We start from the raw sequence: 16,242 nt of genomic DNA on the forward strand, positions 1-16,242 counted from the left end.
GTATTTTTAAAAAACTTATCAGCTTTTACATGAAGGTTACATACGCTTTAATCATTTGAAACATGTGGCCGTTGATGCAGAATGCATGTTAATCCTCATACTTGATCTAAAAGACCTGGCAGTGAAGCTGCTTTGTAACAGATTTAGAAAACTGGCAGCCATTTTGTCTCAGTGCAACCATTATTGCATGATTAACATGCAATAACTGCATTTATTCATATTTTTGACTATACTGATATTTCTATATGCTCTCATGAGATCAACAGTGGAGTAACAATCCCAACTATAATAAGTTAAAGACTTTGATCACATTTTCTCTTCTTGGCATTCAGTAATTTATGCGTCCTGCGACAAGGGGCATGCAGTGTATAATTAAGTCACCAAAGAATAGAAAAATCAAGGCAAAAAGTCTGTCCTCGTGAGGTTTTCAAATCAAAAGTCAGCACACACACCCACTAGATTTACGTCTCCTGCTTTTGGAAAGCATCAGGTAGACCACATGCACTCACTGTGTGATTGGTGCAGAAATACACAGACCTGCTGCAAGTATTATTTTGAGCTTATTGAATGACTGGTGTACACAGAAAACTCACACACACCCTAACGAGGTACCTCAAACTGCTGACCTCGCCCTGCGTGTTTCTAACAGAAACAATAGCTCACACTCTGTCATTAGATGTTGCAAATGTTTCCCCCACAAGAGTCATAATCTGATGGACCTTTTGATTTATTCTGCTCCTACTTCATTGTAGATGTTGGGCCATGGAGTTGCAGGGAGTGGAGGCTTGAATGCCATGGGCTGAGGTCTGGTTCATTGTGGATTTGCAGAGGTGGAAGGGTCAAAACTGGAGTGATATCATTCTTACGCCCCATCAGTTTCCCTCTGCTTATCTACCATTCAGCCACTCGCTTATTTGCATCAAACTTTTCTATTCAGATATGCCTCACACACTTCTCCCATTCATTTTTCTCATCTGTTTTTCACTGCTTATCTTATATGTTTTCAGCGCTGTTTACCCTCTTCCTTTCATTTTGTTTCTGTTTGCTCAGTAAATTTCTCTTCCTGTTATTTAGTTTTAAGAGGAAACTAAAGTGAAAATTGGTTCCTTTTTCACCAAAAAGTCATGCATGGTGTCCAGACTTTTAGTCACCCCTGTAGGTGTTTTATTTAATAAAATAAACCCTAAGGATAGGGTCGGAAACATTCCTTTTTAGAGTAGAGTAGAAATACAATGACTGCATCGTCATTTTCAGAATTGAAGTATAACATCTTGAATTTTGTGACCCATTTTCAATATCTGGTTTAATTGTGGAGTTGGCATCTAAAATTTTCTCCAGCTTCTTATATTAGCATGGCGTTCTGCAGCTTGACTCTGTGTCTGCATGTACTCCCTAGAAAATGTAGACCCCCATCTTAAATCTAAAATTTCAAAATGTCCGCCAACATTTTCAAACCCAGCATGTTCCATACAAAAGTAAGATTGAAAGAACAAAACATAGCAATTTGACTTGAATTAGTTAAGCCTTTATATTATCTGATCAATCATTCCTTCCCACTTACTTACCAACTTTTATGTGTATCCGTTTTTATTGCTTTAATAAAAAGTTTGTATGTTCAGCCAAAAGTAAAAATGCCGAATACTTTTAGCTGCAAGCTTGAAAGAATAATGTTGTGGATGTCGAGCGATGGTTGCGGAAAATTTCCCCTTTTAAACTATAATACTGCACTTTTAAACTGACGTGCTTTAACCTAGCAAACTATCAGGTTTGCTAGGTTAAAGGTTAGAACTTAAGTTCTACAGTACTACTGAAAATGTGCATTTATTTTTTCTTGTCAAAATTTTTAATGGCAAAGGATAGTGCTGCATCGATCGCGAATTGGTGTCAGTTTTCCATGACTCTCTTCCTCAAATAGCTGCGATGATCCACTGTTGAATCACAGGTTCAATTGAAAGCTTGAATACATTAAAACGGGCAAACACAGTCATTAATTGAAGAGTGACATTCCTTACCTCAGACAACTGTTACTAAACACTCTCAGATGTGACCTGTTGGAGCCTTACAGCTTTCCCCTGTGCAGCTTGACATTAGGATAATGATCCAATTAGTTAAAGCGGACACTCTGTCATTATGTTTAAGAGGGACTGCTGTGACCTTTGATTGTGTCGATTATGATGCAGCACCTTCTTTAATTAAAAATGGAGACGCAAGACATAAAATTGTTCCATTATGTTGAGTAAAAATCAACAAACTGTTGCTTGATTTGCAACATGCAAAATAACATTTCTGTCTTATAGGAATTATGTTCTGAGTTTACGTCACAAAACTATTATTTTGATGCAAATCTTTTGTCGGAGTGCTTCTTAAAGTTTGTCATTTTGTCCTTCATTGTAGATACACCCTCAGCACCTCCAACTCAGCCATCGCTGCCCTACTGTGTGCCTTGTACCCTCACTTTCCTGCTCACAGCACTGACAACCGGTAAGACCAAAACCTTTTTAAATACACTGCTGGACGCAGAGAAAATCTCTGCATGTAAAAACCTAATTTTCTTAAATACCAGGCATTCCTGGACGCACTTGAAAATTAACACACAGCTGTCAGGGTTCCTACAAAGTCTTGGACCGAATGAAAAAGCAAATGTTTAGCTTTTCTACATTTGCTAGGATGAGCTTGAACGTGGCAAAACATTCATTTAAATTACTTTCCAGAGAATTAAGGTTTTTCACTTTGCAACTTGAGATTCTAGTAAAAAATATTGAGCATTTTAAAAGTCGGTACACTTGCTCGGAATTTGAAATATAAAAATTAAAAAAACTACATTGAAAAAGGACCATTTCATTGCCATCTTTGCAATTTCAAAATACCTCTACTGTCTGTCAAAAAGAAATTAAGTTTATAAAATGACTGTTTTTTCTCAAATCGATTATATCGGGTTTTCATTTGTTTTGTGTGTTTAATTGAAAACTGGGTTGATGTTGTTGATGTTGCAGCTATCACCTGCAGGCCCTGCGGCACCTGGCCGTGTTGGCTGCAGAACCCCGGCTCCTGGTTCCTGTGGACGTCGACTCTCTGAAGCCTTGTTATGCTCTGTTAGAGGTCACTTACAAGGTCAGTGAACGTTATACTCCTAAAAACAATAATTGATTTAATTGATTATATGAGCACTTTTTGGTTTGTTTGTTTTTTTGTTGCTTTTTTTGGACTCAAGTCTTTAATAAAAAGCCAAAACAACAGCATTTAAAATAAAAATGCATAAATAAAATTCATTACTTTTAGCCATATACAGTAGTTACCATTCATGTTTCAGTTGTAAAAACAAATTTCTGCTTTAAACCGTTTCTATTGATTAATTTTCTTACGTTTTGACAAGATTAATATTTATTTTAATCGTGTATGACCACTTACATTATTTTAATGTGGTATTTTAAATAAAAGCTTATACTGAATCACAGAAGTCATACTTTCATGTTTTCTGGTTCCTTTATACGATGTTCCCTGCTATCAATTCTCGTTCTGTCCTCTTATTCGTAAATAATAAAATATAATACAAAATTGTCAAAAGACAGAATGTTTGCAAAATGGAGAAATCATTTTTTCCATTTTACACACATTTCTCAAACGTGCGTGAAAATCGATTCTTAAAAATCTGAAAAAATCTGAATGAAATTCACTTCTGTTCATGAAAAAACGTCGGTGTTTTAGCCTCGCAATAATTGCTTCAACTTTGAGGAACTGAAATTATATTGAATACACAGCATGGCATGTATTTATACTCCCTCAAAGGGAATTGTTTGAAAAGGTTTCCAGAGTAAAGACCAATACACAAAGCCAATGTGTCTAAACACAGAACCTATTGTGTTCTGTGTCGCCTGGTTTTGTTGTTGGCCTCTTTGTGCACGTCACTGTGGCTTCATGTGCGTCATCATGTACAGTTTTTTTTGTTTGTTTTTTTTCGTTTCCCCTGTATTTTTAATAATACAGAAAATATTGTAAAATATTTCAGTTTACAAGTGCTTCTACTGAGGCTTATCACAAATAATTCAAACACCCTATAATTTGTTACAAAAACTGTGGGAAAACCCGAACTTGGTCACTGTAAACGTGTTGGGCAGTTTCTCAAAAATCTCTGAATAAAGTTGAAAATAAAGCGTTTGGTGATTATAATAATAAAGTAATTCAGAAATAGCATCACAGTTGGAACAAAAAGTCTAAAAAAAAAAAAGTATGGATTTTTATTTAAAGTGGAATAGAAGGGAAAGAGAATAGAATATGGGAAAATATTTGTTTCTCCAACCTTTATTACCTAAAGAGAAAAATAAATCAGGTTCTCTATATAAAATTTGGCCATTGTATAAATAACTGCAATAAATGTGCTGTAAACATTTGAATTTATGCTTCTGAATGGAGTTAGCAAAAATAGAGCTCTGGAAACGTTTCTCTTCTACCATCAAAAATAGCAACAGATTATGGGTGCATAATCTGTTGCTTTGTTCTGGCCAATCACCGAACTTTAAAAAATCTAACCTGCTAGTTTTGATTTTTGGCCGCTAATTTTTATTTGTTAATTTTTACATCTGAAAAGTTGCCAAAAATAGTGACTAAGTAACTCAGTTGGCAACAGAGGGGTGATTAGTGTTACCCACAGATGGGACCAGGTGGATGGGTCTATCAGTCTCTCACAGCAGAACAAAAGACGACAGCGGCTGATTTTCAGACCTTTGCGGCGGTAGATGAGATCAGTTTCTCATGCAAGTATCGGCCATTTATCTGTGCACCCATACTTTAGATACAAGTATGTGTTTGTTGACCACAGGTGCATGTATACATAAATAGATTTTTCTGAATTAATTGGAATATTCTTTCATTGTTCCAGGTTTTTTGTCTGTGCGAGTTAACTTTGTAGTTGAAGTATGTTAAAGTAATTAAATTGAGCTATTGTTACTGTGGTGGCTCCTCGGCTAAAGGTGGATTAAAGGTTAAAAGCTGAGGTCGCTGTTTGCATTCAGCACTGCCGTTGGCGTCCCGGCACTTTAATTTCATTCTCAGCAGAAATCTCAGTTTGACCTATAGACGAGATTCAGTGCAACATCCAGCACATGCACACCTGCAGACGAACAAGAGAGACAATAGTCCATTTAATTTATAAAAGATAAAACATAAGATAGATTGACAGGTCATGTAACAATTATTTTCAATATGTTAATTATGACACAACACCTTAGTTTTAGCCATTTTGCTGTCACAATCCGTAGGTCGCATAATAATTGTCAAAATTGATTGCATATTTTAATGTATCTTAGTTGTTTTAACAAATCTGAGCAGGGTTTCTTGCAGCTCATAAGTCACATAATATGATAATGTTTGCTTGATGAATCGTTGTTAGGGAACCAAGTGGTATAATGAGACGACAGTGGAACTGATGGCTCCTACCCTCCTTCCTGAGCTTCACCTTCTCAAAGAGGTAAAGCAGAGTTCAGCAGAGTTAAATCTTTCCTTTCTGGCAAACAAAACTAAAATAGCATTAAGCACATCATTGAAAGGCCTTTTAACCCCTTTGTTTGCTGTGAAGGTAAAAGTAAAGGGGCCTCGATACTGGGAGTTGTCTCTCAACCTCAGCAAAGAAACCCAGCATCTGAAGTAAGTATAGGCAGAACCTTTTGGCAACAAGGTTCAAATCTTCACATTTCTAGCCTTTTGCATTCTAGTCGTGTTGCTCAAGATGATCTAAAAACCCCAAAAATAAATACATTTTCTGTTTGAGGTCCATCCTGGTCAGAGACGGCGTGTTGTATGTGAAGTTGCGGGCTGGACAGCTGCCCTACAAAGACGACCCCCAGGGCTGGAAGAGCCTGCTGGCCACAGCCGTCAGCCACCGAAACTCTGGAGTCACGGCCTTCAAGGTAAACAACAGAGGACTTCACAAAGATTCTGCCTAATTATAATAATTATAACAATTTTTATAAGTTGCAGTGACTTGTATAAGCCATAATGGCTGAATACAGTTATAGATAACTTGTTGAAAATATTGGAAAGTGTTTAAAGAAATAGTCTTGGAACAAAAAAAGGTCAATTCAAGCTGCATTTCTAATCTAACAGAGCAATTTGTGTTACTTTGAATGTAAAATTTAGCATTAAACATTTAATCTAGTATGTAGATTTTGACAACAGGCCAAGAGATGAGTGGAATTGAGTGGAAACTTTTTGTCTCGTACCCCCTATGGAGAATAATTTTGTCCAGTTTTGGCAGGTTGCCATTACAGGTTTAGCTGGCAACTCTGCAGCTGACAGACCATTACTGCTTACCTCATGGCGTCTGTATTTTCTGTCAATAGACCTGCAGGGGAAAAATATGCAGTTTGTTTTCTTTCTTGTCCTTGAGGACCTTCTTTGCCTGCCTTCAGTGTTTTCCTTTTTATTCTATTTTATTAAAATCTTTTTATTCGAACAGGATTCTGTCCATAAAGTTATTCGTTCCTACATGTGCCGGCTTATATTTAGCTTTTTTTTATTATTATTGTTGTTATGAGACTGTCATTAAGTAAAAAAATATAAAGCTTAACTGGACTATCACTATAATTAGGAACTACAGTATATGACAATGATCATTAAGTTGTTTTTAAAGTATTATTTTTAAAACCTAAAACCCGATCTCGGTTGTAAGAAGTCTATGCTTTTGGGTAGAAAATTAGTTTCTGTTTTTTGTTTTGTTTGCAGCCTGAAGCCATTTCTACCTTCACCTCAGAGCCGGCTCTCATCTCCTTTGCTGAATTCTTCTGTAAAACCTCAGAAGGACTGAAATCTGTAAGTTTCAGACCAAGCAAAGAAATATTTGGAGCTTGAGACAGTTTGACACTGGGTTTGTTTGTAAAATCTCTGGGTTATCAGGTGGAAAGGACTTGACCTATTGTTTGTTTTTTCTGCAAGCAAAGCCAAAGGGACCTCTAACAAAAAAAAAAAAAAAATATTTCTTTAGAAAACAAATTTAATTGTGAGTCATGTTTCAGTTTTATCTTGGGGTTTTACTGAAACACTGGAAACTTCTTGGGTTAGTCCAGACAGAAACTCCCTGGGGATTAAAATTAAGTTGTTTTCAGATGTGGTATTTTCCTATTCATACTCATATCTCAACCTGGATTTATGTTATTATCTATTTTAATTCATGTCTTCAGTATAAGGCGCCTTTTAAACTAAATATAAATACGTAGAGGAGCAAGCCATTAGTAATAAAACTGAACTCCAAATAAACACAATTAGAAAGAATATGATAACTTTAATGGGTAATGAATCTCGACTGAGATCATAAAAGATGATTTTTAAAGGCATGTTCCAGTTTTATCTGAAAAACATATGTGGTCCTTAGATAAGTGCAAACAAGTGATTGAGGATTTATGAATAACTTAAAGCGGCTGCTCCAGACTGCTTGGTCATCCTTCAGTAGAGCTAAATGACTTCCTGTCTGTATACAAAAATCTGCAGCCTGTAAATGTGCAAATAATCCATTCTTTGTGAAATGAGAATTCTTGCTGAATTTGTGTCACGGATGTCATGGTGATGGTTATCAAGGCTTCTCATTCAAGACCACCAATGTTTATCTTGTGATCGCCTAAACTACCATGGCGAGATCATGTGCGAAGCTTTAATATCTACAACATCTGTTTTTTTTCCCCATCACAAGTACTATTAATGTTTTTAAAATCAGTTTTTCTTCTGTTTTAAGCAAAGTGTCTTCATAAGCACCACACCCTGCACTCATTCTTTTAATTGTTTTAAAGTGGACAGACGGTTGTTAAGTCTGATTATTAATCACTTGACCTCTATTTTGCGAGAAAGTGGGCTGCTTCATCGTGACATCAGGCTAACTGGGTAGATTAGAGGCCTGTAGTTTCAGCTTCAGCTCTAAAAATGGGAGAAAGCGCATCACATCGGATAACTGTGACCGATTGTAAATGAAGATAACGTCTGTTTTTCTCCAGCCACCCACTTCAACACAGCATTTGTATCAAAATGGAGGATGGTTAATTTCCTTGCAGATAATTGCAAGATTTTTGTTTTAAGTTGGCATGAAATAACTTCCACTCTGGGAGATGTATGAACATAAATAGATCACTTAAATTAATATAATTGTAATTATGAAAACTGTTTACTTGCTCATACAAGCAAATCACTTAGACTCTGTCCTCATCTTTGACTCTTTCCCTGTTGAATAAAAAGTAGCTTTGAGTTTGATTAACAAGCCTCTTTTACGACCCTAAGAGCTGTTTTTTGTTTGGTCTTCGGTCCAATTAAATATTTGTTTTGAGACTCAAAAGCAACACGACTCTTTGAAGCAAAATAGCTTGATTTTTATAATATCTAGTGTAGGACAAGTTTAGATTTCTAAATTAAAATCAGTTTTATTTCTGTTTGAGTTTAATTTCCTTCAGTGGCAGGGTGCCTAGGCACCCATAAAGTCCTAAATTCATGTGTCTAAAATGAAGGCCTTAGCATGTCTTAAATTAACCTTAAATAAGTTAATCAGAGGTCTTAAATTTTATCTTGGCAGGACTATTTATTGTATAATTATGGGGTTTTTTTCTACATCATGGAACTTTTCTGTCAGGCAAAAGTTTGAGTCGCATGCCGACATATTCATTGCACTCTGTTGCTCTCCGCTAACATTTCCTTGCTTGCTGTCTAGTTAGCTTTTTTGCATCCATCGTGGGTCAGTGCAAATTTATCGCCCGTTGGGTGGACAATGTTTATGCATTTCTTTGGCGATATAGGTCTTAACTTACACTAGTCTTAAATAGTCTTAAAACGTTTTAAATTTGGATTGGAGAAAACTGCAGAGACCCCAAAAGGGACACTCAATTTTTTTTCCTTGAATATCAAAAATGAGAGTAGTTTGCAAACTATTGGCTAAAAAACAAAACTTCATTAAGAATATTCCTTACACCATTTGTGCTAGTTTTGTGGAAATGTTGGTTATCTACTGCTTGAAAACAACTTGGAAAGGCTGCTGAAGCTAGCATATTTTTTTAAATGATTTTTACATTTTAAAACATTGGTCAGTCCTTTGCATTTCTAGCCAAACAGGAACATCTGGCTCCAGAGCCATGAGTTGCAGACCCCTAAGCGATGTCTGAAAAGTCAATTTTAGTCGGCAAGAACAAATATGAATGCAGTCGTTGGCTCCACAATATCAACATGCTCATTCATTTCATGCTCAGCAGGCAGAAATAACAACAAGAAATGGGAACTATCATTCATAAATGTGGGAAACAAATGAAGAAGTAGGGGGGTGTCGATGACGGTAGAGTCATTAGTATAAAAATGCTAATGGAAAACAGTAACTGCGTGCTTTGATGTTTTGTTGTTTTGACAGAGAGAGGATAGCCTCATGTTGTTCTCAGCAATGCTGTACGAGTGCGTCACGCAAGAGTGTCCGGAGATGCTGCCAACATATATCGCTATCGAGCAGGTAACACACCTACTCAGCACAGGACACACACATTTCTGTTTTACATTGTGTGACAGCAGCTGGCCGTAGTGCGAATATATTGTCATGAATAATAAAAATGTTCCAAACATTTTATTGGGTTAAAATTTTTTAAAAGATTCTTCAGTTCGTGGCCCTTAGTAGGTTTGGCACGAGGTATGGAAAAGAAAACGTTTGAAAGCATATTAACTTATTTTCTGACGTCTTCCTTAACCCCTAGTGTATTGCAAAAAAGAAAAGCAAAAAACAACTTGACCTTTTTTTTTTGCAATAAAACACAGAGATTAAAACCCATGTTGAGGTACAACTGACACAAACTGAGGAAAATTGTATTATCCTGATTTTGTAGTAGAGAAAGAGAGCAAGCAAACATGGCTTGTGATTTTAATTCGCTTTTTTGACACTGAAACTGAAATTTAAAAAACTAAATTCCTACAGGCAACTTATCAGATTGATAATCACACCAAACAAAACCTCTCCGACATGACACAAAGATGCCATACCAATAAACGTACACTTGGCAGCAGCTGACTGGTTTCTATTTCCAGGAGACATTGGGCAATTCAGCTGTTCCTACTTGCATCACAATACATCCCAAAACTACCACATTCTTATCTGAAAGGTTTTCGAGGGTTGTCCATTTTCAGTTATTATGCTAATCTAATTTCGGCCTGGTTCCTAGAACATGCCCCTGTTGTCTAAACATCTTTAGCGACGTTGAATCTACAGGTTAGCGTATGCCTTCATCTTTTTTTTTTCAGGCCGTTGGGGCTCTGCGTCAGGGTGACTTTCAGCAAACCTTCCCCTTGTGGCAGCTGCGTCTGGTGGTGGAGTTATGGGATGGCCGGATGCTACGAGGCCTTGCCAACAAACATGACACCCTGCTAACCTCAGAGTTTCTTCCAGTCATGAAGAATGCGGTCGACGTGGCGCTGGACAACTGGCTCAAAGGTGAGTGGATGCTTTAATGGATCTGTAACAATTAGGTGTTTTGCTGCCGATACCGATCATCCATGAGGCCGATGGCTGCCAATCACCTAGAATGGCTGTTAATTTGTCGCTTTAGATATAAATGATATTATGTTATCTGGCAAAATGGAAAAATTATCTGGCAATAAATTCACATAATTTAGACATAATAAACATATTTTAATGCATATCTAAAATCTTTTTTTTTTAAGTTACATGCTGCTGGTTTAAGCAGACGTTCGGTGTGAGAGTTCACTGTCTGGTGGAGGATGAGCAGCACTACGTCTGTGAAATGTTACCAACAGTATTGCGTAGCAGCGGTCCAAGAGCGAGAGCAGAACCAGTGTCTTACACCGCCAGCTCGGAGACTTGAATTATTTTTCGGGTTATTTGTTTAGCTTTCTGACCGTCATGCTAATCCGGGTGATCGTTGGTAGTTGTGCGCTGCTTTACCTGCTATCTGGCCGCTCTGGATGTCCTTTTTTTCCTGCATTGAGCCTCCATGTAACCAAACTCCATCAAGTGTTTGTTTTTTAAATGCCATATTAGATTCGTTGTGTTGATGCATTTTGACGCGCTTCACCCCCGAGGTAATTTTCCCCTGCAACACGCAAACGTCCCGAAGGAAAGAGGAGGTCAGCCGCACAGGCAGGCTGCAAAGGGAGATAAATGTGATCGGTTTTGGTGATCTGCAACAAGAGACGGTGATCGCCGATCACTGTCACTTTTTCACGTAAATTGGCTGATTATGATCGGTGGCTGATCGATTTGACACACCTCTAGTAACAGTCTTTTAGATAAGTTTAACAAGGAACATATTTATGTTTTGGGATTTAATTATTTGATTACCAGTTTCTTCCAATACTGCTTAGTTACTGCTGGCAAATTCACCCACGTACTAAGACATTATTAATCGTCTTAAAACTTGTGTTGGTTTCTTAGTAATTTCATTTTTTCTGATGGTAATTGGTTACTATGATGCTGCTGATTTCGCTTTACTAACTCCTCAAAGAGCAGGAAACTGTAATCATCAGAAAAATCTTCCCTTCATCGACTCCCAGTTTCCTTCTGCATTCATTTTATTAATCTACTGCTCACTTATAAAGTTTAATATTGAGTTGCCAATATATGTCCATAACCCAATCACACCTGTGTGTTCAGCTGGGCAGGTTTGACTAAAGAAGAAGGTTAAAAAATGAAGATGACTGAGCATTGGCAGTACAGAGTTTTGTTAATGTGCTTATGTCATGCAAAACACAGAGGTGGAAGTCTAAAAAGTGATCCACAATAATAAAAATAAAGGACTTCAAAACTTGAGTTGTATTTTCCTTAACTGAGTCCAATAGCACCTGAAGAGCTAGCCTTCAGTCGGTTAGCTTGGGGGTGGGACAAGCAGACAAGCAACCTCCATTTAATGGTGGTATGATGTCATTAATCAGATCATTACACTGCAGTGATCAGGAACAGACTAGTTCCGCCAATCTTCTGTCTCAGAAAACACACTTTGCATCAAGTTCCCGACTGATTTCCTCCTTTTAGTTACATCTTCCTTAGGAGATGTTTTTGTATGTAAAGCCATTCATTTCGGAACATTGGTAAACGCTCCTTTTACCTGAACTAATTTGCGGTGACTGTTATACAAAGTTGAGCAAATTATGGCAACCTCCGTTTTCTCCAGCCAAATCTGATCTGGAACGTCTCCAAATTCTCCTACGTAATGCAGACGCAGCGATCAGCATATCACACCTCTCTTTATTGGTTCTCGCCGTCTGCAACAGGATGTCAGTGAAGCCTTTGCACTTCACAGCAGGTATTATTGCTGCTGAAAGGCATTCTGATGACTTGTGCTGTAGACAAAGTCAGCAGGATGTCATGTGACGGCACTCAGCTGACTAAAGTCAACTGTTACATATTATTTTGACGTGACAACAGCTGGTATTGTTTCGCTGATAAACTCCTCATAAACTGCCAGGTGGCCGTAGCATTCCTGTTTGCTGAGCGCATATGAAAGAAATGCTATTGCTAATTTTAACCTTGTCAGCACTCAACACATGTCTGCGGCCCTTATTTGCAGCGGTGTCACAGGGTGGATTTGTTTCCACTTGTTTTTATGTGCACGGTGTAGTGCATGAATATCATAGTTTAGAGGACAAACATACGGCACATACACCAAAACACACATTCCATAACTAAACCAGCGAACACAAACACTTTCAGGAAAAAAAGAAAGAAAGCACTCTATGCAAGTCGTGGGAAACAGGTGATGTAGTTAGGCGAGATTTCCGTCATAAAAGGAGTTGAAACTTGCTCTTAGTTTAATCTTTCATTAACCACCTAGTTCTGGGTCATAGCTGGGAGGAAGTACAGAGTGACTTTACTTCATGGATCAAGAATGTTGGTCTCTGTAACTCTCCATAAATGAAACGTGTGCAGCAGCTTTATTTTTAGTGTTTTTGTTTGTGCAGTTTTCCCAGAAGCCAATGCTGCGGGAATTTTATACACAAACAATCTAAATGTTTCCCTTTCCACTTGCATGTAAAAGTTTGAAATGGCTTTTCAACAAGATACAGTATATATATATAAAAAAAACCACTTTCCAGAAAGTCTTAATGAGTTTTATAATTGCAATTGGTCTGATTCTTTTTTTTTTTTTTGTCCCAGTCTTGATTTTCTAGCCATCTGTCCTGTTAGTAGCTCAAATTAACATCTTGTTAATGGATCTTTTTTTAAAATGAACAGGAGTGCAATAATTTACAAGAAAGACAAAATAATTCTGTTGTTTTCAACAATCTTTGCCATCTTATGTTAGCATGGTTAGCATTACAAACTGTAAACACTAGTCTCTGTGTATATTACCAAGCAGCTGCCAGTCCTTATCTAAGCTATTTTCTAAAGGCTTGAAAAGATAAAATCAAGCATCTTTGTTTTGCTCTGTTTTTTTTGTCTTGCTCTCTCTCACTATCCTGCAGCCTGGGTAAACCGCAGCCATTTTCCACATGTTTTTGTTGAAAATACAGTTTGCTTCTTGCGTCTTTGTATTTCCTCTCACTCCTCTTAAACACCTGACTGATGCTGAAAATACCAGAGCCTGACTTTACTCAGTCTAAGCTTCACGGTTTCCACTGATTTACGCTCAACGTCCCAAAGGTTGGTAGGAATCGTTCTCTGTCGATCTTTTGTGCCCAAAAGAAATTTAGTATGAAACAACCGGAGCTGCAAAGGACGAACTTATGTATCGAAACACTGAAACCTACATGCCTCTGTAGTAAATGCTTTTCGAAAAGGGCCTCTTCACATTTAAAAGAGATCGTTGTAATGAATATATCGATCTTTTTCTGTGGATAACAGCTTTGACAGTGAAGAGCGTTGCTGGCTCGACTTCGAGGTGTTGGCTCTGATTTGTTCTGTGATTGGATGAAAATCAGAATTTTGAGTTAAAAAGTTTCCAGTCACAAGCTGATTTCTCAGTGCATGTATTTTATTTTTTTTTTAGATCCCTTTCACAGTAACATTTCGACATGTAAAAAATGTGTGTTTGTGTTGTAAGTACAATTGCCTCTGCCGAATGTTTGTTTGAGCTTGATGGAAGCCACCTGTTTGGTAGGATTTTTATTTACAAGGATTTCCTTTTTCCAGAAACAGTTTGGGATCTGTATTCCAACACAACATGTCACCCTAAAATTGTCTTTCTTCCTAATTAGAAACATAATAGTGTTGTAGATTTCTAAGGGATTCTGTATGCCACATCTATCACTGCATCTGTCAGCTTTGACTTGCAAATGTTGGTTAATAAGTTAATTAAAATACTCTGTACACCATATGAGGAGGAGGACAGGAAGTATTCTGCATGCAGCGTCATCTGTCTGTCTCTGTAAGTTATTAGTAGTTTCCAATATGCATCTTAGCACATCAAACAGATGCTGCCTGACTGAAATACTCCCATATTAACATTATAATTGCTAACTAAAATAAAAGCAGATCAAGATTTGTATGGCGGTTATAAAGTGTGATGTCTGGTGAAATGTGTGTTTTGTTATTTTCTCTGCCTTCTTTTAGACCATAGTTCAGTGGTGAGATCCTACATGAGGGGCGAGGTTCTGTCCAGAGACGCTCAGTCCATCATGTTGGCCTGCTTCCTGGTGTACCGGTCCATCCCGTCCTTCAGAAATACTCAAGCAAACCTGGAGGGTAAGAGGGGCTCACACACACATGTTTGCAGAAAACTGCCTCAGTGTTTATGTAGTCTGTATATTCTTTGTTTGCGAAAATGCAGTTTGAAAACAGCGAGAATTTCTTTTACTTAATGAATATTAGGATAATATAAAGACATGCCTAAGGCTTAGATAATTCTGCAGATAAGGATTTTCGCCTTAGGGGATCTAGAGGATGTGCGTAAGGATTTTTAAATCCCTATGCACATTTAGTACAGTTTTAAAAATGAAAATTGGAATAATTTTCGAGTCACAACCTGCAAATCCAAATTTAGTTTCTGTTTAGGACTTTTATCTTATACAGCCTCTGAGATGCATCATGCTAGCATGCTAATCTACTGAAAAACCTGTAGATTTTAATTATTTAGCATCTGAAACAACTACACTAGCAGGGCTTGTAAGTTGCAATAGGAGAGTAAATGCAGATGGCAGTGACTCCGTCTTGTCGTGTTTCCCTGCAGGCTGCAACTCATTTGCAGATTTATTATTGCGTAGCAGCCAGCTGGGCATCCCTTTGAGAGACCTGTTGAGACTGGTGCCCATCCTCTTGAGTTCTGCATCTGGACCGCAGTCCCTGCTGTTCCCCCTGCAAGCATTTTCAACCTGATGCTCCAAGCCAGTCAGTTTGAATCTCTGGGATGCAGCTCAGCCTTGTGCTGCAAGAAGTGGTGGGAAAACAAAAGTGTCAAATTGTGACACCTTCACAATTGAAAAAATGGAAAATATAGACTTTAAATCTCCGTTAAATTGAATAACGTAAGTTTTTTTTTATATGCTAGTGATGTGTTTTGCATTTTTTACAGCGTAACAGGTAAAACTGCAGCAATCCTGCTGCATACGCACCAATTTTATGGTGCAACTAATCTACTGTGGGACTGAGTCCAGCATCTTTCATCAAAGAGCTGAACAGAAATGAACACCAAAAGTAAGGCATGACAATAAAAGAGAAAATACCTGTAAACCTTGTGGTCTTTTTGTGTCTATTTTTTTTTCTATGCTGTGCTCAGTTTTCTGTCACGTCTTGTTTATTTAGCACAGATGGCAGCGTGGTGTTGGCAGCATTTCATCCCTGTGGTCAAGATAAATGCACTTTGAAGTTATTCAGAGATGAAGACATGTTGTTGCGTTGTTTCTGGCGGTTCCCCACATGAAAGGATTCCCCTCGACTTCCAAAGCAGAGATCCAAATCTGTAGTCACTACTTGTTGTTCTGGGAAGAAGCGGACTTTCAGTTCCATGCTTTTGTCTCGTGCCTCAAAACAAAATGATGCCTTTGAACCTGAAGTTATCAAATTCTTTTTTTTCCTTTCAATTCTTTTAAAAAAATTTTTTTTAGACTTTTTGTCTAACACTTGTTAAAGAAAAAACAAAAACATTTTTGATATTAGGATCTGACCTGGTAGCTGTGTTGATGAAAACCTTTTTGGTGCCTTCACTGAAATCTTTTCAGTATGACACAGAAAGCGGCTTGGTTTACTTCTTCAGAATCCATCAGTCAACATTGGGAAGCACTGAAATGCTTGGCATCCATAAAAGCAGAGAGTTTCTTAAAACTATGCCATAAAACAGTCAGCAGACCACA

General features: G+C 37.6%; 1 protein-coding gene across 6 annotated transcripts in view; it reads left to right on the forward strand.

Moving 5' to 3' along the window:
* anapc1 (anaphase promoting complex subunit 1) overlaps positions 1 to 15,622 on the forward strand; it is a 55,767-nt gene extending 40,145 nt beyond the window's left edge. For all 6 annotated transcript variants that reach the window (XM_023327616.1, XM_023327617.1, XM_023327619.1 and 3 more), the window contains exons 44-53: positions 2,395 to 2,481; positions 2,994 to 3,111; positions 5,387 to 5,464; positions 5,573 to 5,640; positions 5,765 to 5,903; positions 6,718 to 6,804; positions 9,368 to 9,463; positions 10,243 to 10,432; positions 14,507 to 14,638; positions 15,123 to 15,622. In XM_023327616.1, the coding sequence (XP_023183384.1) occupies positions 2,395 to 2,481; positions 2,994 to 3,111; positions 5,387 to 5,464; positions 5,573 to 5,640; positions 5,765 to 5,903; positions 6,718 to 6,804; positions 9,368 to 9,463; positions 10,243 to 10,432; positions 14,507 to 14,638; positions 15,123 to 15,268 (1,141 nt within the window). In that variant the 3' untranslated portion in view covers positions 15,269 to 15,622. The remainder of the gene's footprint in view (positions 1 to 2,394; positions 2,482 to 2,993; positions 3,112 to 5,386; positions 5,465 to 5,572; positions 5,641 to 5,764; positions 5,904 to 6,717; positions 6,805 to 9,367; positions 9,464 to 10,242; positions 10,433 to 14,506; positions 14,639 to 15,122) is intronic.
* Positions 15,623 to 16,242: the final 620 nt, after the last annotated feature.

This window comes from Xiphophorus maculatus, chromosome 22 (assembly GCF_002775205.1).
Source record: "Xiphophorus maculatus strain JP 163 A chromosome 22, X_maculatus-5.0-male, whole genome shotgun sequence".
NCBI lineage: Eukaryota > Metazoa > Chordata > Actinopteri > Cyprinodontiformes > Poeciliidae > Xiphophorus > Xiphophorus maculatus.